This window comes from Nothobranchius furzeri, chromosome 9 (genome assembly GCF_043380555.1).
Source record: "Nothobranchius furzeri strain GRZ-AD chromosome 9, NfurGRZ-RIMD1, whole genome shotgun sequence".
NCBI lineage: Eukaryota > Metazoa > Chordata > Actinopteri > Cyprinodontiformes > Nothobranchiidae > Nothobranchius > Nothobranchius furzeri.
In genome coordinates, this window is record NC_091749.1 from 68,974,588 (window position 1) to 69,000,382 (window position 25,795).

Here is a 25,795-nt window from a genome sequence, read left to right on the forward strand (position 1 = left end):
TCTTTCATTGAAATCTAGTCAGACTCCTTGTTTTCTCTGTCCATGAAGTCTGGCCTCCTGCTTCTGACACTGTCTTTGTGCCAAAGCATTACAGCCTCATTTGGGTCCTAGTCCTTGATCTCTGGAGAACACAGCTGCACCATGAGAATATCTGAAAGTGCGTCAGGGCTAGGGTTGTCACGGTAACCGGTGTAGCGGTAAACCCTGGTAAAAAAAAAAAAAAGTTGACAATAATAATAACAGTCTTGTTTAAAAAAAATATCTCGGTGGATTACTGTGGCTGCGGTGTAGGCGCTGTGACCCTTACCAGCCACCATATCATCTGTTGGAAGTTGCCGGCGGCACATGCGCACTTTGTTGTTTACGACCAAAACTTTCTTTAAGCTAAAGCTGAAATAATGGCCAGATGAGGAGACGGCAGCACTTGGGACATTTATTATCCCTCAAAGAAGACAAAGTCGGAAGTATGGGCATTTTTTTGGGATATTTGAAGAATGCCGAGGGACAGTTGTCTGTGAAAGGCAGCAACGCTACGTGGCCATCATAATGCAGCCATTGTCTCATGACTCCGCCGTCTCCAGTTCGCCACTTTTCACCAAATCTTCTGGTTGCCACTGGTCCTGGTGGTTTTTCTTCCAGTTCGACGAGTTTTCTTTTGGAAGGCTGGCTGACTCCAGTTAAAAACCGCCGCATTTCACAGCTAGTTTTAACACGAAGCTAACGGCTAACTTGATAAACTGATTGAATGGGATAGGTGGAAATGACGTTGGATGCGGCGTTCACGTTTCGCGTACGTTTGTGTACGCTGCATGCAGGCGGGAGGAGTATCAGAAATCCGTGGAAGATGACTGATAAACTTGGTGCAAACATTTACTCGCCAGGTGGCAGGTAGAGCTCAAAAATTTACTCGCCAAATGGAGCAATTTACTCGCATTTGGCGAGTGTTAATTTCGGACCCTGTGCTGTGGAGTTAAGAAGCCTCTCACAAAAGCAGTTTTTTTTCTGTCCCTCACCGCTGTGAGGCGCGCGCACACACACGCACACACACACACATTTCTGCCAGACCCAGCAAAGCAGGATGCAATATGAAAGTCAGAAAGTGTCCAAAAGGAAGACTACTTAGGCTGCTTTTGTTTAATAATGGACACTGCGGACTTCTCTGCGCTTTTGACCCGCCCACGTGTACTTGTGACGTCACAGACCACCCGTGTCTTAAATCACGTGCGCATGTGCTCAATCACATCTACATTCCTAAGGCAAGCAACAAAATGTGATGTTGTCAGCTAATTACTTTTCAGAAGCGTTTTTCTAACAGGAAGTGTGGATGAAATAAGACTCCACCCAAGCCTTGAGCACTTTAAGGCATCTATGATATGTTGCCAAACATATTTTAATGAATACAATCTCAAGTGTGAATTTTCAAATCAGAAGGTAAAGAAAATGAATCTCATAGAAGATGAAATCAATACTCACCTGTGTGAGTTCTTATGTGTTTAGTCAAGCAAGCACTGTAAGTAAAACATTTACCACAAGTTTTACATGGATATGGCTTCTCACCTGTGTGAGTTCTCATGTGTTTAGTCAAGTGACTACTGTTAGTAAAACATTTACCACAAGTTTTACATGGATATGGCTTCTCACCTGTGTGAGTTCTCATGTGTTTAGTCAAGTGACTACTGTTAGTAAAACATTTACCACAAGTTTTACATGGATATGGCTTCTCACCTGTGTGAGTTCTCATGTGTATAGTCAAGCTACCACCGTCTCTAAAACATTTACCACAAGTTTTACATGGATATGGCTTCTCACCTGTGTGAGTTCTCATGTGTATAGTCAAGCTACCACTGTCTCTAAAACATTTACCACAAGTTTTACATGGATATGGCTTCTCACCTGTGTGAGTTCTCATGTGTATAGTCAAGCTACCACTGTCTCTAAAACATTTACCACAAGTTTCACATGGATATGGCTTCTCACCTGTGTGAGTTCTCATGTGTGTAGTCAAGCTACTACTGTTAGTTAAACATTTACCACAAGTTTTACATGGAAATGGCTTCTCACCTGTGTGAGTTCTCATGTGTTTAGTCAAGTTACTACTGTCTCTAAAACATTTACCACAAGTTTTACATGGATATGGCTTCTCACCTGTGTGAGTTCTCATGTGTTTAGTCAAGGTACTACTGTCTCTAAAACATTTACCACAAGTTTTACATGGATATGGCTTCTCACCTGTGTGAATTCTCATGTGTTTAGTCAAGCTACCACTTTTAGTAAAACATTTACCACAAGATTTACATGGATATGGCTTCTCACCTGTGTGAGTTCTCATGTGATCAGTCAAGCTACCACTGATAGTAAAACATTTACCACAAGTTTTACATGGACATGGCTTCTCACCTGTGTGAGCTCTCATGTGAATATTTAAAACAGACTTGTGACTGAAAGATTTTCCACAGAGCTTACAATAAAATGGTCTCTCACCTCTGTGAGCCCTCTTTTTTTTAAGTATTTCACCACCTACACTTTCTCTGTGTTCTTTGCTTAGCTGACGTCTTTTATTCAGTTTCAGTTCTTCACTACCGTTTGATTCTGAGTTTTCTTTTCTGCATCCACCCCGATCTTGGTTCTCAGATTCTGGAGAACTCTGACACAATGGCTGGTTCCTGTTTGGTTCTGGTTCATGACAGTCTGTTTCTTCAGACAGAGCAGTATCTGTGCAGGTAAGATTTTCCTGGTTCAGGAGCTGCCCTTCATGTTGGAAAAGTTTTAGCTGTTCTGGTTCTTCCTGGTTTGAACAGGAGATCAACTCCTGGTCACAGAGCTGCTGGACAGTCAAATTCTTCTCCTTTTTACAGACATGATGCTGTGGAAGATCTAGACAGGATAAGAGAAAAAAGAAAATGTTGATTAATTTGACAATTAAAAACACTTTTTTTAATCATCTAATGCAGCAGTTCCCAAACTTATTAACCCCGGGTTTCCACAGGAGCCGTCAGCAGCACGTTACTGCAGCAGCACGTCTTGCTCGCGTAAGCTGCTGCTTGGCCCTTCCCACGAGACGCGAAGCAGCAGGGGAGCAGCTGTCACCGACCGAGCACGAAGTCACACGAGTGACTTCGTCAGTAAACACAACAACAAGCAGGAGAAAACTACAACGTGGTTTGTGTTTTATGTTGTGTCCGTTTTTTAATTGCCAATACGGACCTGAAAAACAAAGGAGACCGCTAGCTATGCGAATGCGATAACTTCTCACGGGCCCGCAGTTAGAAACCTTTTTTAAAGTACAGCAACCGGAAGGCAGTACGTTCTTTATTCTGAAAATCTCGTGAGCTTCTCTCCATTTCCGCGTCCGATTTCCTGTCTTTCCTTCCCCAAAAATGTCGAACTTGACTCGTTTCAGAGGCGTCGCGCGTAGAAAATAGAACCGGCGCGTAAATAATAATAATAATAATAATACATTTTATTTAAAAGCGCCTTTCAGGACACCCAAGGTCACTTTACAGAAAAGGCCACGACATGCTGCTCCTGAGACGCGGCCGACTCGCGCTGCTGACGGCTCCAGTGGAAAAGGTTCTGTTGACCACAGTGGTTCCTATCAGCAGCTATGACGTGCTGCTGCAGTAACGTGCTGCTGACGGCTCCTGTGGAAAGCCGGGGTTAGCCGCGCACCCCCTTCTATGTCCCGACCATTTCGACCAGCCCTACATCAGGAAATATATATATCAGCGTAGGGTTGTCACGGTAACCAATGTAGCGGTAAACCCCGGTAAAAAAAAAAAAAAGTTGACAATAATAATAACCGTCTTGCTTTTTAAAAAACTATATTATCTTGGTGGGTTTACCGTGGCTGCGGTGCAGGCGCGGTGACCCTTACCAGCCACCGTATCATCTGCTGAAGTTGTGCGCTTCGTTGTTTACAACCAAAACTTTCTTGAAGCTAAAGCTGAAATAATGGCCAAAGGAGGAGACGGCAGCGCTCAGGAGGACATTTATTATCCCTCAAAGAAGACAAAGTCGGAAGTACGAGCATATTTTAGATATCCGAAGAATGGCGAGGGAGTTTATAGAAGACGGCTATCCTGTTTGCAGCACGTGCAGAAAAAGTGTCTGTGAAAGGCAGCAACGCTTCAAATCTCATGACACATCTGCGTGACCATCACCTACAACTCTACAGTCAACGCAAGGCAAGCTAACGTTAGCGTTTTAGCTAAAATGCGTGATCCGAGGATTTGGGTTGAGGGAAAATGCAACGAGTCGCTATATAAAGCAGCCGCAGCGCCGCTACCTGCATATAAACCGTGTCGCGGACACCCCCATGTTGAAATGACGCTATGCATTACGGGGCTCCCAGGGGCAGATAAGAGTTGGTCTCTCTCTGAGAATAATTATGAATTTAACAATGATTACTGCAGGGTTTCCCTTACATAGGCGAAATCCCACCGCCACGCCTACAAGATCCCAAGTTTCTTTTTTCGTGTCTGACTTTAACCGCATCTAATACTGTATTACGGCGTGAGCGCAACAGCGACAACTTAAGATTGATGTGTGAGCAGCGTGAGAGGTCGGGTGTTTTCATCTGAACCCTTAAAACCTCCAGCAGGCTACGCTGCACTATTGACGTGTTAGGGTTAGCGACGTGACATGTCTCGGAGAAAGCGTAAAAACACGTTGGACGCTTCTTCTGAAGCGGGAAAATAACACCTCTTCTTAAGCAGAGCACGACGTCGCCTCGGCTCGTTCACGGCCGAGCCGGTGTCCGACACCGGACTGAGCTCGATCACATTGACCCAGCACACTGAGTGGTTGGAGCTGCCCCGTGACTGCCTGATGGAAAACCAGCGGGTTTCATCAGACTAATAGTTTCTTGTTTTTGCTGGGGACCCCCTGTATTTTACCGCTCCCTCCTGTAGTCTTCCCCTATTAACATTTAAAATGATTCTGTAAATTCGTGTATCAATAGAAAAAATCTCTGCCTCTGCCAGCTGCAGTAAATGTAGTCTCCAAATAATAAATAAAAGGTGCATTCATCTGTGGATCTCCTTGATCCACATTAGTGATATTCTCAGCACCAGAACAGTGAAGCAAAGATTCCTGAGTTTGTTAGTAATTTTATTTATTAGGTGCATCTAACCTGTTCTACTTTTCTCTGAAATGAGATCAAATCAGTGGTTATATGGGTTGTTATTTAGAGACGTGTCATAATTTCTCCCCAAGCCCCCACCACCGCCACGGCTGGAAAAATTCCTAGGGGAAACACTGCCTGATGACATTTTCCCACATCTGCAAAGCTCACTGGAAGGACACAAACCGAGGACAATATTTTCCTGATATAGGGTTTATTACTCAAGTAAGGGTAAAAAGTATCTGATTAGAAGGCTACTTGAGTACTGAGTATCATCTGATCTAATATTTTTAAAATGATGACATCAAACAGACAAAAAATAAGAAGTTATGGGCAAATATTGGTATTTTAAAGACAAAAGGGGAAAAATGTAAACAAATAAACAACATAATTACAAAATAACACATTTTAGACAAAATTTAGACACAAACTGAAGACAATATTTCCTGACATACAGGGTTTATTTAATTGTGTGACAATGTGGCACGTTTAAAAAAAATACCGCGATAATACCGAAAACCGTGGTAATTTTGGTCACAATAACCGTGAGGTTAAATTTTCACACCGTGACAACCTTAATACAGACCATTTTAGATTAGGTTACATTTCCTTTATTCCTAGATTATGTCGTTTGTAGCACTCATTATGTTGTAGAAAATTTCTGGCCAATCCACGTGATCGGTATCGGTGATCAGCATTCTTTGATATCGGTATCGGTGATCGGCAGAAAAAACCTGATCGGTGCATCCCTAATATATATATATATACATATACACACACACACATACTGGTTTTCAGTGTTTGGGAGGACACACACATCCCACATACACGGTCGGGTCCTTGCTCCCTCAAACAAAGGGATCGGCCATTTTGTTTCAAAGCTTCCTCCATTTTGGAGATCCTATCTACTTGAACACATCATATCATTCCACCTTGGATTTGATTGTTTTTACATTATCATTTCATTGTTTCATTACTCGTCGTTTGTTTGATAAAATCAGTTGGTTAATATTGATTGGCTAACGCTTTGGAAGGAGCTGAAGTGATCATATTAGTTAATAAATGTTATTGCTAATTCAGTTTTGTCTCAAGTGAATTTGTTTGTGTGATATGAATTATGACTGCTGCCCGTAAAGAATTTAGGAACTTTAGACAGATTGATAATAGGTGTGGATTCATTTTCCCCTGTTAAAAGGGTATGGTGCCCCGAGGATATCCTAATATCCTACTTACGTAATAAATCGGTGAATATTTCCATGTTTACAAATTTATTGATGAATCCCAAAAAGTAAGTAAAGCTTACAAATTATTTGTTGACTTAGGCTTGGTTTATGCTTGACGCATTTACTTTCCGCTTGGTGATGCGGCTCGCGGATGGAACGCGCTTCACAATTTGCAGTGTTTTAGGGCTGAAACGATTCCTCGAGTACCTCGAATAATTCGAGTACAAAAAATCCTCGAGTCAAATTCTCTGCCTCGAGGATTTGTTTAATTCATATTTAATTAATTCATGGCTTTGCAATCGCCCGGGGTCATGTTTCACCCGGACCGAAATAAGTGACGCACATGCCCACTGGACTGAATGCACACGCGAGTAGCGAATGTAACTTAACTTTGTCTTAAGCCATGGCAGACAACGTGGACCCCGGTGGAGTGCAAAAAAGACACAAAATGTCAAAGGTGTGGGGCCATTTTTCACGTCGTAAGGTGGAAAACGTAGTCCAGTATAAATACTGTAAAATGGATTTAGCCTACCACAACACCACATCCTCCGTGCTGCAGCACCTGTAAATGTCACTTCTGCAAGCGGACTCGGAGCCTCTACAAGATAATGCTTTTTAGCCTGCATTTCTTTATATTCTGCGGACACTGTGCGACTTTTTCGTTTGTAGCACTCAGTTTCAGCTCACACCGTACGTCTGGTAGCAACACGTCGGACTTAAAATGTGCTAAAAATAGCAGTTTTTACCCAACACGTCGGACTTTTTATTGTGTTATTGATGTCCGTTGTCCCTCGGGGTTTCTGCTGGAGGACGGGTATTTATGAGTGGCGGAGGAAAACGAAAGAAAGTAAATAAATGTTTTGTGATCAGTATAATTTGACAAAACCACAGCAAACATGCTTTCGACAATCCTTATTATTGTGAGAAAAAAAAAGTGTAGAAATTAAAACGGACGTGTGTTAATAGGGAAACAGCCGACGAGCTGTTCGTGCATGCGCCGTGAGCGGTTCTGGTTCTGTTTGGGCCGCAGCCGCTCGCAGCGCTACTTCAGCAGTTATCCTCCTAGTTTTTGTCTGGCTTGCAGGCTAGCAGATTCTCACACGAGGGGAAAATCAGCTCAGGTTGTTTACTTATTTTTTGCACAGGCATTTGTTTACTGTGAAGTAAAGTTGAAGTGCTGAAGTTTTGAAAATAATTTTGAATAAAACTTGAAGAATAACTGGCAATTTCTTGCTCATTTTAACAGGTCTTTCATAATTATAAGTTATAACATGCTATTTGATATAATGATTTACAAACACAAAAGGGTAATTTATTAGAGTACTCGATTAATCGAAAAAAAGATTCGATAGAGTACTCGATTACAAAAATATTCGATAGCTGCAGCTCTACAGTGTTTATGGTTCATGCGGCTTGTCTCTGCGGTGAGCCAATATTCTCCCAAACTGTGTGGGGAAGCATGGAGCTCTACGGCATGCAACCAACACTACACCATAGTAGAAGTAAAAATTACTGTTGTTTACATTATGGCATTCCAGCATTTTTTAACAGCGTCCTCGTCTTTTCCGACAGTGCGTGCTATTTCTCTCCAGGAATTATTAACAATGTTTATCATGGTGATCTTTGAGAGCTGAATCATACAAATGTCTGTATTCACGAACCTCTGCCATACTAGTTCTTGCCAGTCCGCCATGTTTTTCCGCGTCCGACCGTCCACGTGGTAAGAAAATTTCCTAGGTGCGCGGTGCGGAAAGTTTGGGCCGTGCAGAGGCGCGGTGGAGGGGCGTGGTTGTTAAAATGACGTAATTTTGCCGCGCGGAGCTGTGCGAACCTCGCGGACAAGCATAAACCAAGCTTAATAATCACAACAGCCGCATTGTGGGGGCTTGGTTCGCCTCCCGGTGGCAGCATAAACTTTTTTCTTCCCTTCTAGCTTCACTTGCCAGTACTATGTTTACAACCATTTATTGGTATACCGTTTAAAATATTATGACTAATGTGTTTTTTAATTTGTTTATTTAGCCAGTGTGAGTCCATTTGTGAGCAGAGTTTCAACTAAAATGCTGTTTAGGAACGACCAAATTCAAAGAACTTTTAGAGATAAAAATATTTTGCAGAAAATTAACATTGCAACTAAAATATAAACAAATAAAATGAACCGAGGACGATATTTTCCTGATATAGGGTTTATTACTCAAGTAAGGGTAAAAAAAAGTATCTGATTAGAAGGCTACTTGAGAACTGAGTATCAACTGATCTAATATTTTTAAAATGTTGTCGTCTTCCTCCGCTTATCCGGGTCGCGGGGCAGCATCCCAACTAGGGAGCTCCAGACGTCCTCTCCCCGGCCACCTCCACCAGCTCCTCCGGCAGGACCCCAAGGCGTTCCCGGACCAGATTGGAGATGTAATCTCTCCAACGTGTCTGGGTTGACCCGGGGGCCTCCTGCCGGCAGGATATGCCCGAAACACCTCCCCAGGGAGGCGTCCAGGAGGCATCCTGACCAGATGCCCAAACCACCTCAACCGACTCCTTGCGATCCGGAGGAGCAGCGGTTATGCTCCGAGGTCCTCCCGAATGTCCGAGCTCCTCACCCTATCTGTAAGGCTGAGCCTGGCCACCCTACGAAGGAAACTCATTTTGGCCGCTTGTATCCGCGATCTCGTTCTTTCGGTCATTACCCAAAGCTCGTGACCATAGGTGAGGATTGGGACGTAGATCGACCGGTAAATCGAGAGCCTGGCATTTTTAAAACGATGACATCAAACAGATAAAAAATAAGAATTTATGGGCAAATATTGGTATTTTAAAGACTAAAGGGGAAAAATATAAACAAATAAACAACATGATTACAAAATAACAAATTTTAGGCAAAATTTAGACAATCTGGGCACAATATTTTCCTAATATACAGGGTTTATTTAGTTGTCTGAAAATGTAACACATTTAAAAAAATACTGCAATAATACTGAAAACCATGAACAATAACCGTGAGGTAAAATTTTCACACAGTGACAACCCTAATGGATACTTTGCATCCCAATGTGGGGAATCTGAATGTTCATCTTGTTGAACATAAGTGAGTCCTCTTCTGATGATCTCGAGTTCTTTCTCCTCTGATAGGGTCATTTCTTTCCCACCAGGCTAGCAATTTCCACTACGGCAGCCTGCACATTTTGGCTCACAGGCTGCTCCAACGCTCTCCCATCTCCACCATTCAAGAAACCCACGGTTGGTCATGGTCGTATGTTTGTTGTTTGCAGTTCGGTTGCACTGGAAAAACTGGGATTTTCCGAGATCAGATTTATTGGGCGTGTCTGAATCCAGAGGAAGGATGCTTGTGAGTACGGGTCCTCGCCGGTCTAGCAAGGCCGGGTCCTTGCAAGACCGCTAAAACCGGAAGTCAGCGGCTCTGAATTCGGACAGTACTAGCCACGTTTTTATTCCCGCCCCCAGGTCCAGTTGCTTAGCTACCATGACGGCAGCAAACAAGCTAACAAGCTGTTAAAATGGATCCAGAAATCTGTTGTTTTTTCCTTTTATACTTTTTAGTTAATGACCTGCTTAATCTCCGTCGCCGGCGTTATTATATAAGGCTGAGAAGCAACCATATCCAGGTAAAATATATATCTATTTTTTTTGTTTAGTGAACCAGCTTTCAGGAATCATATGCTAACTTAGCTAGTTTCATTTATCTTTTAAGCAACTGAAAGACCTGTGGCTAAAAGTACAAATTGCTATAGAACATACTAACAAGTAGATGAGTAATATTGCCTAAATATTAAGATGGAGGCAATCAGAACCGGAGGACTAGTGGAAGGCTTCTGTCCCAACACCTCGTCCATGAGACCAAACCAGGGCCAGGTTTCAGCAGTGGGCTTTCCGCTGACTCCCTCTGTTATTTTACAGTTTTAATTTTTATCACTTGTGCTCTGCTTTCTTTAGACAATACTATATCACTGGTAAATAAGTTTATATCCTCAATTTTTTGGGTGGGGGACAACTTTATGCATAAGTGCATGTGCCATTGAACTCCATTGTTGTTCATGTGAACTGTGAAGTCCCTTCTTGGGCTCATAATTGAGTTCTTTTTTCCCCTCTTGTCCTGTCTGGCTGTGAAGGAAACAGAATTGATGTGTGAATGCTGGAGACAAGCCTTACACATTTACTCTCAGGTGGAGTGTTAAAGATTCTGCTTTAATGTCACGCCTGATACAAAAACTTTATTGTCAGTGTTTTTAGATGCTTTTTAATTCCGACCGGACATGGAGGCAGAGGTGCAAAAGAAAGGAAGAGAGAAAAGGAGAGGGATGGGTTACCAAAAACATTCAATGATGGACAAAAATCTGCTTCTAGACCTGCAGAAAGAGAAAGACAAACAAAAAAAGGGACATACAACAAGAACAAAATATCATTGCATCAACCTCATGAGGAAATATAAAATCAACATTGTTTTGCAGAACAATCTCACAATAATAAATCTCAGTGAATTTGCATTTACAATTTAAATTTAAAGACGCGTGTTGAGAATACATGAGTCCATACTTAACGAGAGCACCATGTACACGCGCTTGTATGTGTAAGTTTTCTGTATACGAGTGTCCAATAGTGAGTGTGAGGGGCCACAGATCTGTCCCCAAAGATGTGCGGAAGATGGAGGGAGCTCCAAGCCCCAGAGATCCAGGAGCTGCCCCAGAGTGCAGGGACCCCAGGGAGACTGTCACCAGAGAACCCCCAACCCCGCTCAAGGGATGCAGAGGACTGCCCCGGGGGTCACTACCAGCAGCCGACACGAGTCCTGGGAGATAACAACTGCAAGCCCCCAGGCCCGCCCAGAGCTCCCCACATCTAAGACGGCTGAGCCTGGGACCCAGGGGCGACCAACCCCGCCGGTGACCCAACTGAGCCCAGGCAGCCACCGGGAGCAAAGACAGATGCCAAAAATCTTAAGGCCCCCGACACGGGGAGCCGCGAACACGCAGGCAGACCAAGGCTTCACACTTGGCAGCAAATGTGGCAGGGGGAGGGTAGGCGAAGTTGTGTAGCAGCACAAGAAGACCCAAGAGAAGGGAGGAGTCCAAAACCCCACCTGACATACATAGTCATTGTTTAGGTAAATTTGCTTACTAACGTCGACCAAAGAACTCCGACTGGAAATTCGGTTGGCCATTTCAGATTACACTTTCTGCAGAAAGAGGAGCAAGACAGAACACGCAGTGGCATGTGTGAGTTTCCAAGCTGACTCAATCTTTCAGCTTCAGAGCCTATTTTTATTCACACAAGGGCATAGTTACAAAGTTGCACAAACATTTGTCTCACCCCCGACTCATGGCCCGAGCGAGCACCTTTAGAGTCGAGACATTTTTGGAGCATCCTTTTCTGAGATATCAAAGAAGCATTTAGAGTGCTGTTTACAGAAATAAGAAAAACATACTATCTACTCACCCATGGCAACCAGACAACTTAACCTCTTTTTTTCTCTAACAGTTATACACAAACACTGTCACACACTCCGTCCCTCATGCTCACACATACACATACAACAGCAGACTTACAAAAATAAACGCTAGACACACCCTCACGCTGGGCAGAAGTAATTTTACAACATTGGTTTAAATGGCACCAATAACGAGACGTGGTGACTGGAGCGGCTCATGGAGCTGTGCCGCACACACACACACACACACACACACACACACACACACACACACACACACTGATTCAACAAGCGCACGCTGCCCCATCAGACTGAAGGCAGAAATGAGCGCTGCCTCCTCTGTGATAAAAACTTTTGAAGTTTTATAACAACATTTTTCATTCCAGGTCAAATTAAGATGTTGGCTTCTATTTTGGGATGACGTATTAAAGTCGAGTCCGCTCCAGCAGTGACTCCTCATGAACCTGACCACAACTCACGTTACTGCAGCATTTGTTATTCCAGTCTGTGTGGCAGTGGGTCGCAGATTCAGCCACACCATAAAACAGCAATAAGTCTGTCTGAGGCAAAAGTGAACCTCATGGCTTTTCCATCTTTTCCTTATAGACATTTGATTACGCACAAGTAGGTGATCAGCTCAGGTTTACATAGAGCAGAAGGAAGGAGAGAGCTCTGGCCGCACAGGTTAAATGTTCCTGCTTTAAGAAAACAGTTAAATTGCATTTTTTTATGTGCTACCTGGGCACTCGTATTGATTTAAAATTAAATCAAAGGAAATTGTAATGGTATTGAATGTTTATTAATTACTATTTCAAAAATGCATAATACATAAACATAAAAATGAAAGTGATGGGGAAAAAGGTCGATCATGCGTGCGTGCGTGCGTGCATGCGTGCGTGCGTGTGTGGGTGGGTGGGTGGGTGGGTGGGTGGGGTGGGGTGTAGGGTCCAGTCTGTCATCCTATACTTCTGTCACACTGGTGATTCTGCTGGCTGGGATCTGTGAGGGAAGTGAGTTCAGCAGTCTCACAGCCTGGTAGCCGAAGCTGTTGGTGAGCCTGGTAGTGCGGGAGCGGAGACTTCTGTATCTCTTTCTAGAGGGCAGGAGGCTGAACAGACAGTGCGCAGGGTGGGTGGGGTCGTTGACAATTGTGATGGCTTTGCGGGTGAGGCGAGTGGTGTAAATGTCTTGCAGGGAGGGGAGTGGTGCACCAACTATCCTCTCAGGAGCACTTGCCCGCTTGAGTTTGCGCAGGAAGTAGAGGCGCTGTTGTGCTTTCTTGATCAGTGAAGCTGTGTTGGTGGTCCAGGAGAGGTCCTCCCTGATGTGCACCCCCAGGAACTTCGTGCTGCTCACTCTCTCCACCGCAGCGCCGTCGATGGTCAATGGGGGGTAGTTGTTGTGGCCTCTCTGGAAGTTGACAATGATCTCCTTGGTCTTACTAACATTTTGCTGGAGGTTGTTGTTTCTGCACTAAGTGGTCAGGAGCTCAACCTCTTTCCTGTAGTGGATCTCATCGTCCTTGGTGATGAGCCCTACCAGCGTTGTGTCGTTCGCAAACTTCACAAGGTGGTTGGAGCTGTAGGTTGGTACGCAGTCATGTGTCAACAGGGTAAAGAGCAGAGGACTGAGCACACAGCCTTGTGGAGCCCCCGTGCTCAGGGTGATGCTGTTTGAGACCTTGTTGCCCACACGCACCACTTGCGGCCTCTGGCTGAGGAAATCCAGCAGCCAGTTGCAAAGGGAGGTGCTGAGGCCCAGTCTGTCCAGTTTACAGATGAGTTGTTGTGGTATTATGGTGTTGAATGCTGAGCTAAAGTCTATGAACAGCATTCTCACATATGAGTCTTTCTTGTCCAGATGAGTTAGGGCTGGGTGGAGGGCAGAGCAGATTGCATCCTCTGTGGATCGTTTCGCTCTGTATGCGAACTGGTATGGGTCCAGAGTGGGGGGTAGGGTGGATTTGATGTGTGACATGACTAGTTGTTCAAAGCACTTCATAATAATGGGTGTCAGTGCCACGGGGCGGTAGTCATTGAAACAAGCTGGGGATGGTTTCTTTGGAACAGGTATGATGGTGGCAGTCTTGATGGGACAGTGGCTTGCCTCAGGGAGGTGTTAAAGATGTCGGTGAAGACATTCTTCAGCTCCTCTGCGCAGTCTTTCAGCACACTACCAGGGATGTTGTCCGGACCTGCTGCTTTCTGGGCGTTGATGGTGATGAGTGTCCTCTTCATGCTGGCAACAGAAAGGCACAGAGGCTGGTCGTGTGGAGGTGGTGGTGTTTTCTGTGGGCGTGTGTTGTTCTGTGTCTCAAATCGTGCAAAGAAGCTGTTCAGGTTGTTGAGCAAAGTGGTGTCGTTCTCACAGCTACGCGCTGCAAGCTTGTAGTCTGTAATAGCCTGGATGCCTTGCCATAGGCTCCGTGCGTCCTTGCTGTCATTGAAGTGGGAGGTTATCTTGTGTGTGTAGTCCTGTTTTGCTTTCCTGATGCCACGGGACAGGTTTGCTCTTGCTGTTCTCAGGCCTATTTCATCCCCAGCTCTGAAAGCCTTATCTCTGGCCTTTAGCAGCCTGAGGACCTCTCCTGTTAGCCATGGCTTCCGGTTTGCTCGAGTTGTGATGCTTTTCACCTGTGTAACGTCATCAATGCATTTGGTGATGTATGAGCTCACCGTATATGTGTACTCCTCGATATCTATGATGTTGTTGTAGGTAGCTGCTAATGCTGCACTTTAGAAAATGGGTTGAAATATAACATGTTGGTGGAGCTGGGTTCCGGCTATCGGCTTGTGGAGCTCTCGGGAGACCTCTGTGTTCCACTCGGCTCTCCCCTCCCTGCAGCTCGGCGCATCTCTGTCTGATTGCGGCTTCTGTCTGCTGTGCGGGCTGCCAGCTTGTGGAGCTCTGGGGAGACCTCAGTGTTCCACTCGGTTTTACCCAGCAGTCAGCCCGGCATATCTCCGACTCAGAAGCTCTGGTGTTGTGCACAGTTAACTCCGGTTGTAGCTAGGTTGCTACCCCTGTTAGCTTAGCTCCCACCTCCGCGTTAGCTTTGGATTAGCTTGTAGCTAGTTTGACCGGGTGTCGTCAGTTGATCCCAGCCTTACAGCCCCACCCTCAGCTCCACCTCTCTTAGGGCTGCTCAATTAATCGAATTTTAATCACAATTACGATCTGAGTTTTGAACGATTATACAAACAAAACAAGCCCATTATTTGCTCCTCCCACTTGCGCTGCCCTGAGTTGCAAAAGAAGCGCTCCTCCCACAGTGTTGCCAACTTGGCGACTTTGACGCCATTTCTAACAGCTTTTCAGACCCCCTTCTTGACTTTTTAAATCTTAAAAGCATCTAGCCAACACCTCAGAAACATCTCTAGTAACCCTTAGCTACTTTCTGGATAACTGTCGTTGACATTTCCTGCAGGTTAGCTAAACACTCCGCCTGCGCTCCGGACCGTTCTTTGGGACATTAGGAAAGGGAATGGTGTAGTGATGTGTCAGTCGCTAAAGAAACTGCTCTCGGAGCCGGCTCCTTGTTGGAGTAACCAGAGTGAGTGACACACACACCGCACCTGCGGACTCCTGAGCCACTAAAAACGGCTAAATGTGCGTGTGCGGCACGCTAAACACACGTGCAGCTTGCCACTGATTGCTGTGAGACCAGGTTGGGGGTGGGGGGTGCAGCTGTGGTTGGGACAATTATTACATTAACTGATGGACTTGTAAATAAATAGTTTATAAATAAGGTAGAAATAAGTTCCTCACGCTGATAAATAATAACTAATCTGTCTGAGGACACGGTGCTAGTGCACTCTCCTACAGCACCTTGACATGCCTACATAAATGTTATACAACATTTTGTGAACATCAATTTATTTGCATTTATTTGTTTTAAATGCCACTGTATAATTTTTGCTGTCAGTATTTGCAAGATATTGGTATTTGGGTCTATACTGGTTAGACTTAAATGAGTTAAACCAAGGTCTATAGCCCTTGGGTCATAGACTATGAGCTGTAAGTATATTGGTCTTATTATACTGGGAATCAGGAGTTATTTTAGTGATCATCTTGTTTCTTATTTATTTTTGTGCTGATTGTGCCCTGACCAATTTTGTGACTGAAAATAAATAAATAAATAAATAAAATCAACAGAAATTGAAAAATCATCCTAAATAATCGAGATCTCAATTTCAGTCATAATTAGAGCTGAAACAACTAATCGATTTAATCGATTATTAAAATAGTTAACAACTTTTTTAGTCATCGATTAGTTGTTTAATAATCACATTTTACCGCATAAAGTCTATTTTTACCACAATCTGACATCGGTTACAATCTGTTAAATTTTCCGCCAGTGTGTGGCAGTAATGAGCCACTGATCTACCAGTGGAGCCGTAGAAGAAGAAATGAGCCAATAAGTGCCCTCGGTTTTCATGACGTAACACATTACTGACGCGCATCTTGCTGTGAGAGATGGCGGCCGGCGGAACAAGAAATACGGAAGAAACTGAAGAGAAACCCTGGACAAAAACCTCACGAGTTTGGGAGCACTTCACTCTAGATGCCATGAAAAGACGGGAGACCTGCAAAATATGCTAAAACCATCTAGCATGGCACAGAAGCATGGCGTCCCTAAGTGAACATTTGAGACGAAAACATGTGGGGCTGATGCAGCAACGGAGGAGCCAGCCCGGTAAGTAACAGAAAATAAACAAGCTAAATATAGTGGTCCATCACTACATGCAGAACAAATTAGGGACTTAGTGTTTTAGCTGAGTTCGTTATAGTGGATGTTAAACATGTTTTTTTGCCGCGTCGGTCTACCGTGTTCTACTTCTAACTGACTAGATGCAATCGTGAATCTCCTCCGTGTTGTGTATCATGCGCTTGCCAAATTTAGCACATCTGTTTATAAGAATGTTCTCGTTAAGAGAAAAACGGCACAAACCCATAACTATGTTCCTCATTCAAAAAAGGACAACTCCGCGGAGAAAAATATACAGACGAGCTGTGTCCAGGTGAATATAACGCGGCATAGTTATACGCTTTCAATTTTTAAATACAGGAGAAATTCAGAAAAAGTCATTTTTTTTACTATTAAAAGGCTGTTTTACTATCCAACGCTGTAAAACGCCTCACAACACATTTTTATCAAAATAAATGACCACTAGGGCTGCAACAAACAATTATTTGGATAATCGATTAATCGGATGGGGTCTCGACACGATTAATCGATTAATCGGATTACATGGGGAAATTTTTTAAAACTGCTAGGGAAACGTTATTTCTCTCCTTCCTTCACTTTATTTAACACAACATTATTAGAAAACAGTTCAATAGCAGAAAAACAACATGCCATCACCTAAATTGTCTTATAAGGTGTATAGACAGAGACCCTAAGCTACATCTATCTGTGACCTAAAATGCTTGGTCCAAGTTAAACAGCTTAAGGGCAATTCTCATCTGTTTTGTTTGATCTCATCTGTAGACATTTATTATAACTGGGGATGTCAAACAACTAATTTTTAAATGTAATTAAACATAGGCTGTGAATTAATCAAAATTGATCACTATTTCCAAAAATGACTGAAAAAATAAGTTGTCACACACTCCATGGAAACTTTCAGAGAATCCACAAATAGTGGCTTTCAAATGGTTTTGTTACTTTTTGCAAGTTTAGAAAAGCAGCAGATGAGACAGCATGTCTGATAATTTAGTTTTTCATCTGATATTAGAACATGTCAGTAATGTCTGAGGGGCTTTTATAAACACTGTATAACTAACACTACTGGGTAGGAATTACACAGAGGCTTCTGGGGAGCCCAGTTATGGGGGGGGCGGCATTTTGCCTTGGCCCCCAAAATGTCTTGAAACGGCCCTGGGTGTGTGACTGAGTTTTGAAGGTGATCTGAATTGTATCAGATGTATAAATACTACACGTGTATAACTTATTGTTTTTTACTGGTAAAAACGTGTAGTAGAGATAAATCTACCTACATTTTACTTTTCAACACTTTGTTTTGTTTTCTTGTTTTTATTTAACTATTTTCCTGTCCTGTCTCTCATCTTCCTGCATCTCCTCTTAATTCTCCAGAAAAACTGCAGCCTGGATTCTTACTTCGTCACCTCATCAGTTACTTCTGAGCAGATCAAAGGGATCTCCTGACCGCAAAGCGCGGAGCGCGTTTTCAAAGCTGCGTGAGGTGAAATCACCACAGCACAGGTGATGAGCTCCGCAGTAGCGCGCTTCAGGCACAAATAAGACAGAAAATAGAGAACATGTGCAGACATGAACGATCGTGTGCTAATTATAGTTTTTTGGTTGCGCCACATTGAGAATGGACCGTGCGCTGGAAGCAGCTGCCTGGATCGCTGCGCAACAACAGCGCTGTGCTGCTCTCTGCTCAAAAGAGTCCAAAAATGATATAATATAGAAAACTTTTTTCCGGCTCCCCCGGATGTGTAGGATATACAGCTCCCCCATAATTCGATCCCTGCTCCTGGATGAAAAGCCGGACATTTTCATCAATACAAGAACCCGCAGTCCGAACGCCCGGAAAGAGAGTGAAAGGTGGACATGTCTGGGGAAAACGGAACGTACGGTCACCATAGTCCTCATAAAGCGGGAAATTATAGATACAGTATTTTGCTCGTGCCCTGGGCCCTTTAGAGTTTGTGGGCCCTGGGCAATTGCCCAGTTAATCCGGCCTTGGGCGGAACCGGTTCGCAGCAGCGCGAGTCCCCCCCCCCGCTCATCTAATAAGCGTCGCACCCACGACTTTAGACTCTTTTTTACGAGTTTAGGGCATGTCTAGCCTGTGTAATAATCCGGGACTTGGATGAATCACTTTTGAAAAGTTTTTAATTTACCCGGACACAGAGTTCTCTCCTTCCTCGCTGATGATCCCGACATGCTTGCGTTTAAGACGCTGCATCATCCCGTGCCATGCTAAGTCTGACCTACACGTTGCAGGTAACGAATGTCTTCGCCTGATTTAACTGAAAATGCTCCCAAACTTAAAAAGTTTTTACTTTTTTGACTCTCGCTGCTTCTGCCATGTTCCTCTTCCAAACACCTGCCGGCTCTCCCTCGCGCTGATCTGCCGGCTCTCCCTCGCGCTGATCTGTCTGCGGGCGGGAAGGGGGGGGGGGGCGCTTTTGGAAGAGTTGTGCGACACAACGAATCAATCACGCAATTCGTTGCCAACGCTTTTAGTAATCGATTTTCATCGAATTTATCGATTCGTTGTTGCAGCCCTAATGATCACTGTATATTGTTAATTCAAATAATATAATAATGATTTACTGTTGTAGTGTGTGTGCTGCTTTATTTTATATGTGTAACTATTTCAGTCTATTTGTGTTTCTTATGCAGACAAAAACAAGCAACGATGGACAACTACATGGGGAACAAGACACTCACCCCCCAGCAATGCATACCACTTACAAACTCTATTCTAGATTCTACATTATTTTTTATGGAATTTACCTCTTATATTTTGATGCCAAAGAATTATTCTGGACTGATATTTTGCACTGTTTAGCTCATTTTACACCGCTGACTGTGTTCATGTGCAATAAAATAGATTGCAGTCAACTGCACAATTCTCTTATGTTTTTCTTAACTGAAATGTATTCATCACTTGTATAGGTTAAATAGCTAAACAATAACAAACCGATTAATCGATCAATCGAAAAAATAATCGACAGAGTAATCGATTATGAAAATAATCGTTAGTTGCAGCCCTAGTCATAATAATCGTGATTATTGTTTTTGCCATAATCGAGCAGCCCTAACCTCTCTTCCCTTTTGTGGAATTGTCTGGGCTTGATGGTCAAAATGGTGGTGGTGGCCACCTCCCATTTTTCTTCAAAAACGTGTTATTGGGGCCTATGGAAACACATTGTCCAATATGTATATGTCGATGAGGCGAACCTGAGCAAACCTACATGCTAATTTGACCCCATAACCACTTCACCACTAAGTCTGATAAGAAGCAAGTGACGTCACATGTAATTGTGCCATCCAGTGTGTCTTTGTAGATGGGATATATGGTTTGTCCAGTGGTGTCTCAGTAGAAGTCATTTCAGAAGTAATTTGTCAAAAAAATTCACAGAATATCCACATTTGAGAACCAAGACCAGACCCGCTTCAGGGGGAGGAGACCAAATTGAAGCTGAGATGGGAGGAAAATGCGTGAATGAGGCCAAAAACAGCTTTGGGGGATTTCTTATGAGGAAATGACAATATAACATGGTAAAAAGTTCCAAAAGTTAATATGGAACCTTTACAAAAACTGTTCAATTAACATCTCAACTCCGTCCTCAATCTTACATTTTAGATGATATTAGCTATAACACCCTCTTTGGTTCCAGAACGCTATCAAGTCTGACAACTGGAAGGAATTGGACTGACTCTGATGGATTGGGTAGGGCTGACTCTGGTGCAGCTCCACCTTTGTGGTTCTGCAACGGGCGATCTCGTCCCACTAAGGAAAAATGCACAATAAAGAAACAAAAGTTGCCCACTAGGTGGGGCTGTGGCAGCATAATTGATTCACAGCTGTTTAATAATTATTTTCCCCATTTAAATTATTTTAATAGATACTTTAAAAATTGCATACCGTGTACTAAATACTTTTATTTATCAATAATGGAAAAGCAAAACTGCACAACTATAAAGGAACAAAAAGTTACTAAACAAAGCATTTCAGATACAATCGTTTATTATAAAGTTGATTACAAAGAGCTGCATCATGTGAATTTTGTTTATCTTCAACAGATGTTAAATGTGAGTCATGAATGTCTCTATGCAGAATTCTAATTTAAAATTTATAGAATATTTTCTGTTTTTGATAATAACTGTCGTAGAAAAAGTTAAATGCCAAATTGATGTTTTCTTTGTATATTTCTGTGTTTTAGGCATACAGGTCCATAGCACGAAGACGCTGGACAGCTTCTAAGGGTCTTAACCGTAATGCATACACATATACAAGAATATTGGAAATGTGTTGTAATAAATGTTAATGACAGGAAAAGGAATATAAGATAATTACACAAGAGAATAAAGAAATTGATTCAAAAAAACACATTTCTATAAAATAACATTTACGATATTAGCCAATTTAGTCATCTTAGAATCTCTTTTTCAGTTTGCCAAAAAGATCTTGCAAAAAGAGTCAATAGACTTTCCATCTACAAAAAAGGCCGTGAATACACAGGCTGCAAATTGCCACCACTCTCCTCCTAGAGACAGGTAACTAATTTTCCACCATTCAGTGTTCTGACATCATGAATATGTTCATCATGATGGCTGTAGAAACAAACGATATAGTTGTTTGAATGAAGTAATAAGAGCAGTAGGTAGTATAGTCCATGTGCTATTTTTTTACTTTTTAAAACAGATGACCTGACAAACATCTGTCATTTCTGCGGGGAAGAAGAGCATGAAACTGACAATAAATGGGTAATGTCATCATGAAAGACTGCTAAATGTTATGATCAATTACCATAAATGAAATTTTTGGGATTTGTATTTATTTATTTATTTTTTACAGATTCAGTGTGAGATGTGTTTGCGGTGGTTCCACCAGCTCTGCTTGAAAAGCCCACCACCAGAAGACGTGTTTATTTGTTTCGCTTGTACATAATTGACACTAAAGGTGCACAGCTAGTGTTCTTATGGCACACATAGTTGAGAACACACATATCTACATGTATAGATGTAGATGTTAAATTAAGAAGTCTAAAAAAAAGAAAATGTTCTCCAAAGTTTCTGTAGTTATTAGTTATACTGTGACTTATTTTGCAAATAAACTATTTCGTGATAACAACGCCGACAAAAACAAAGTGTAAACCGAGTGTAAATTCACCGGAGAGCGATGTGTTTCCATGGTCACGTCTGGTTTTACAGTATTATAGTATCCAGTGGCGGCTGGTGAAAAATATTTTTGGTGGGGCTGTGCTATTTTTTTATTTTTAAACAAACTTGTGCTTTCTGAGCTTTGTGCACAACTTCACTATTTCATGAATTAAGCACAGCTCTTTTATTTCCTGTCTTACATCATTGGACAAACTGATTAATCCAGGTGTGTCTGACTATTGGCACGCTGCCTTGCAGACCAAGGTTGAAAAATACTGCATTAAATTGCACATAAAATAACACGACCATAAATGGTAAATAGGCAATGCAAGAGGCAAGTAACAAAAACATTTTGTTTAATTTCAACATTTGAGTGAACACCAAAAATTATGAGCAGGTCACTGTTACAGTAATGGTAGTAAACACTACTTAGACAAAATGCCAGAAATTTACACTGTTAAATATTTCTGGAGTGTTGTGCCAAGGTCAACTTTATACAAAGATCAAGTGGATGCATTTGTGTGTGTGTGATACCTCATTTGTACAGAAATTTTGCCCTTCTGTCCTTCTGAGCGGCAAAGCTCTCGATGAGCTTTTTATTGAAGTCAGGAATGTTTGTGACAAGCTTTTTTTCCATGGAGAGCATGGCAAGAGCATTCAGCCGATCCTGTGTCATGGTGTTCCTCAAGGAAAGTCTTAATCCTCTTTAAAGTAGAAAAGCACCTTTCTGATTCGGCTGTGGTCATGGGTGTGGTGACAAGAATCTTCTTTTGCATGGCTCAGGATGGTGTGAAAAACCTGTCATATGATAAATAAAAAACAACAGATAAGTACATAGGAAACACTTTCATAGGAAATAATGTCATCAGTATCCTCTTACAAATGTCATATTTCCCAGTTTTTGGGACAATAAAACATTTCTGATTCTCAATCAGATGTTTTTACATTTGAGGTAAAAACATCTAATTGAGAATCAGAAATGTTTAATTGTCCCAAAAACTGGGAAATTTGTTTGCTGCAGCAGAAGTGTAACAAGTAAAATGGAATCAGATTGATGTATGTACAAATTTACATGAAATACACATTTACGTGATTAAATATGTATAATAAGTATGTGTGTTGAAATTAGTTTTTACAGTTATTGCACATTAAACATGTTATTAAACAAATGTCCCGGTTTGTGGGACAACCAAGGATTTATGATTCTGATTGTCTTGTTCACAGAAATGTAATATACAGCTTACCTCTGCACCCAGCTGCTGTTGTTCCGTTAGCTCTGCCTAGCATGGCTAGCTTCACCGTGTTGTTGTCCATGTGTGACCGGGATGACTCGTGTTTCTTCACCTTCTCAGAAAAATGTTTCATGTCTGTAACTCCTGACTCATCCATGCCTTATCTGTCCCAGCCGTTTTGAATAACAAACACGGAAAGCAAAATAACGTATTAGCGTGATTGCATCCAGCTAGCCACTGCTTCCTGGTGTACCAATTTCGGGAGAAGCCTAGTGTGTACAGTTTACCTCTCTCCTTGTCCTGCTGGCTTATCTTTACGTCGGGCTGATCTGGTCCAAGCTCTTTGACATTAAGTTTTTCCACCATAGTTCTCCTCTCGAACGGATACTGGAGAGGAGACCGAACTGAATTCAGTGGCTGCTGAGATCTGGTATCCATGCTGGTTGTAGTCACCGGCGGCGTCCATGTTACATCTGCGTCACGACCAAAAACGACTCTGCCGAGTTCTACCGAACACCAACGAATCCTTTGGCGGTAGCTCTATCGCCCATCATGCTTCTGAAACGTTCTGAAACAACGTCGACGCTGATTGGATACATTCCCATTCCTACCCTTTGATATTCTTGTCAGCAATTGGACAGCTGGTCTCGTCCTGTTTGGGCGATTGAAAAACAGCACACAGCCTCCACCGCTCGGCAGAGCTCGGCAGAGACCGTCAGAGACCAATATAGATATATATATATGATTTATTTTTGTTACAAAACACACAATTAACTTAGAAAATGTGATTATTGTTAATTTTATTTATTTATTGTTTTAAATAAAAATTAAAAACACGGAAAAACTGGGAGGGCGGCGCCCTATCGCCCTCTACTGGCCAGCCGCCACTGATAGTATCAAAGTATTTTTCTATACAGTGTTCCCAGCAGGTTATTCCACACGGCACATTACAATGTCACAAAACTAATATTAAATTAATCGAGCCTGCTGTTTCCCAGCTTTTACTCTTTATTGCGTCGACTGCAGATCAGTGACAAGTAGCGTACAGAACGGAGCTGGGCAAGTGGCTCCTCCTACTTTGTGCGCTACCGTGAATAGGGAAACAATTTTTAACGGAGGTAACTACTTTGGCACACCACCGGTTGTAGCTAGGTTGCTACCTCCGTTAGCTTAGCTCCCACCTCCGTGTTAGCATTGGGTTAGATTGTAGCAACATTAGCTTCAGTTCGGGGCAGCAGTAGCTCAACAGGTTGAGCGGGTTGTCCAGTAATCGGAAGGTTGCAGGTTCGATCCCGGCTCCGGACAGAGAATTCTGCTGTTGTGTCCTTGGGCAAGACACTTAACCCACCTTGCCTGCTGGTGGTGGTCAGAGGGACCGGTGGCACCTGTGCTCGGCAGCCTCGCCTCTGTCAGTGCACCCCAGGCCAGCTGTGGCTACATTGTAGCTCATCACCATCAGTGTGTGAATGTGTGAATGGATGAATGATACACTGTAGTGTAAAGCGCTTTGGAGTCCTTACTCTGAGAGGCCCTATACAAGTGCAGGTCATTTATCATTATTCGACATTTGATCCCAGCCTTACAGCCCCACCTCTCTTCCCTTTCGTGTAGCTTACATCACATCATTCTGGGCCATTTTCTGAATATAAATTAACTCCAAAATATCTAAACTGGACTACTTCACTTGCTAAGAGTGATTATAGCATCCACTTTGGGAGATTGAATCAGTCTTCATTTGTTTATAGAAATTGTTCTACATTTCAAATCACACAGGGGCCTTTACGTCACCTTTATTTACCATAAATGGCTAAAACTGGTCCTGTTCTGCAATAATAATAACGCAATTTATGCTAATCTTAGAGCTCTTCCCCTCGGTACCCGCTGGTTTTCTTACCTGTTCTGTGTGAGCTGCTCTGTGGTTTCCAGCTCATATCCGACAGTCTGCGCTGGCCTCCGAGCCCTTCCTCGAACGGGGCCATGGCTTCTTCAACCTTCGCGATGATTTCTCTAGCAGTAGCTACTTGCCTGGTGACAAACTCCATCAGAGACTCTCCTGAATACATGTTTAATATTCACCTCACAAGGCTAAAAAAACAATAAACTAACGTTGCTAACGGTCTTCATCTTCTTCAGTTCCTTCCTCTTGTCCATGAGGCTGAAGTTAGGTTCCGTTCCCGACGATTCGGGAAATGGCTAAAAGGCACACACGCTAAAAGGGGCAATATTATGGCAAGCCAACACCGCCACAATACGCCACTTTCCCAACCCGTCTAATTAAGAAATGGCGAAAAAAACGCCGTTTGATGTGCCAAGACGTCGTAAAATACGGCGAAAACTCTGCCAGAACGCCGTAATTGACGCCGTTCTGAACGGTCCCGTAGAACGCCCGTAAAATACGACGTTTTTTCCGGACATTGAACGCCGTTTTTTACGTCACCCTAATCCCAGACGCGTTCTCTGTGTGGGTGGCGTAAAATACGGCGTTTGGTACGGACATTGAACGCCGCTTATTTCGCCGTTCTGTGACATAAAACGTCGCTTTTAACGCCACTTTGTGACAGTTTTAACGCGTTTAAAATTCAACTTTACTCTCATTTATGCAGAGCCCTCCCCATGGGTTTCTCATCCACTTAATTTAAACTCCAGTGACCCAATGAAAGACGAGGAGGTTGAGGCAGCACTAATTCATCCCAGATTTGCTGGGCTGTGCGGATTGCTTTTTTCTAATACAACTCGGCTCTGTTTCAACTAATTTCACTGTATTGAAAAAGCCTTGAAATGTAGTAATATTATCAACATTGTGTCAACATTATTATTTTTCCTGTCTACCTGTAAAAGGCAGAAACGCTGTTTCAGTCAGACCTGATGATTACTTAAAAGTGTGGCTGCCCCGTATCAGTCTGTCCTCGTGGCTCG

At 42.9% G+C, this 25,795-nt stretch overlaps 1 protein-coding gene across 2 annotated transcripts; it reads right to left on the reverse strand.

The window, feature by feature from the left end:
• Window positions 1-1,353: 1,353 nt before the first annotated feature.
• Window positions 1,354-25,275, reverse strand: LOC129153264 (zinc finger protein ZFP2-like). Of its 2 annotated transcripts, XR_011521659.1 has the most exons (3): window positions 22,892-24,767; window positions 22,182-22,445; window positions 2,755-2,874 (listed from the first exon to the last, which is right to left on the reverse strand). XR_011521659.1 is itself a non-coding variant. In XM_054732599.2 (2 exons), exons 1-2 carry the CDS (start codon window positions 24,940-24,942, stop codon window positions 1,463-1,465), a joined length of 1,581 nt encoding a protein of 526 aa, XP_054588574.2. In that variant the 5' UTR covers window positions 24,943-25,275; the 3' UTR covers window positions 1,354-1,462. The 2 variants fall into 2 exon arrangements, 1 of the variants encoding a protein (XP_054588574.2); XM_054732599.2 differs by lacking the exons at window positions 22,182-22,445; window positions 22,892-24,767 and adding an exon at window positions 24,774-25,275 and having other exon boundaries at window positions 1,354-2,874.
• Between the last annotated feature and the right edge of the window lie 520 nt (window positions 25,276-25,795).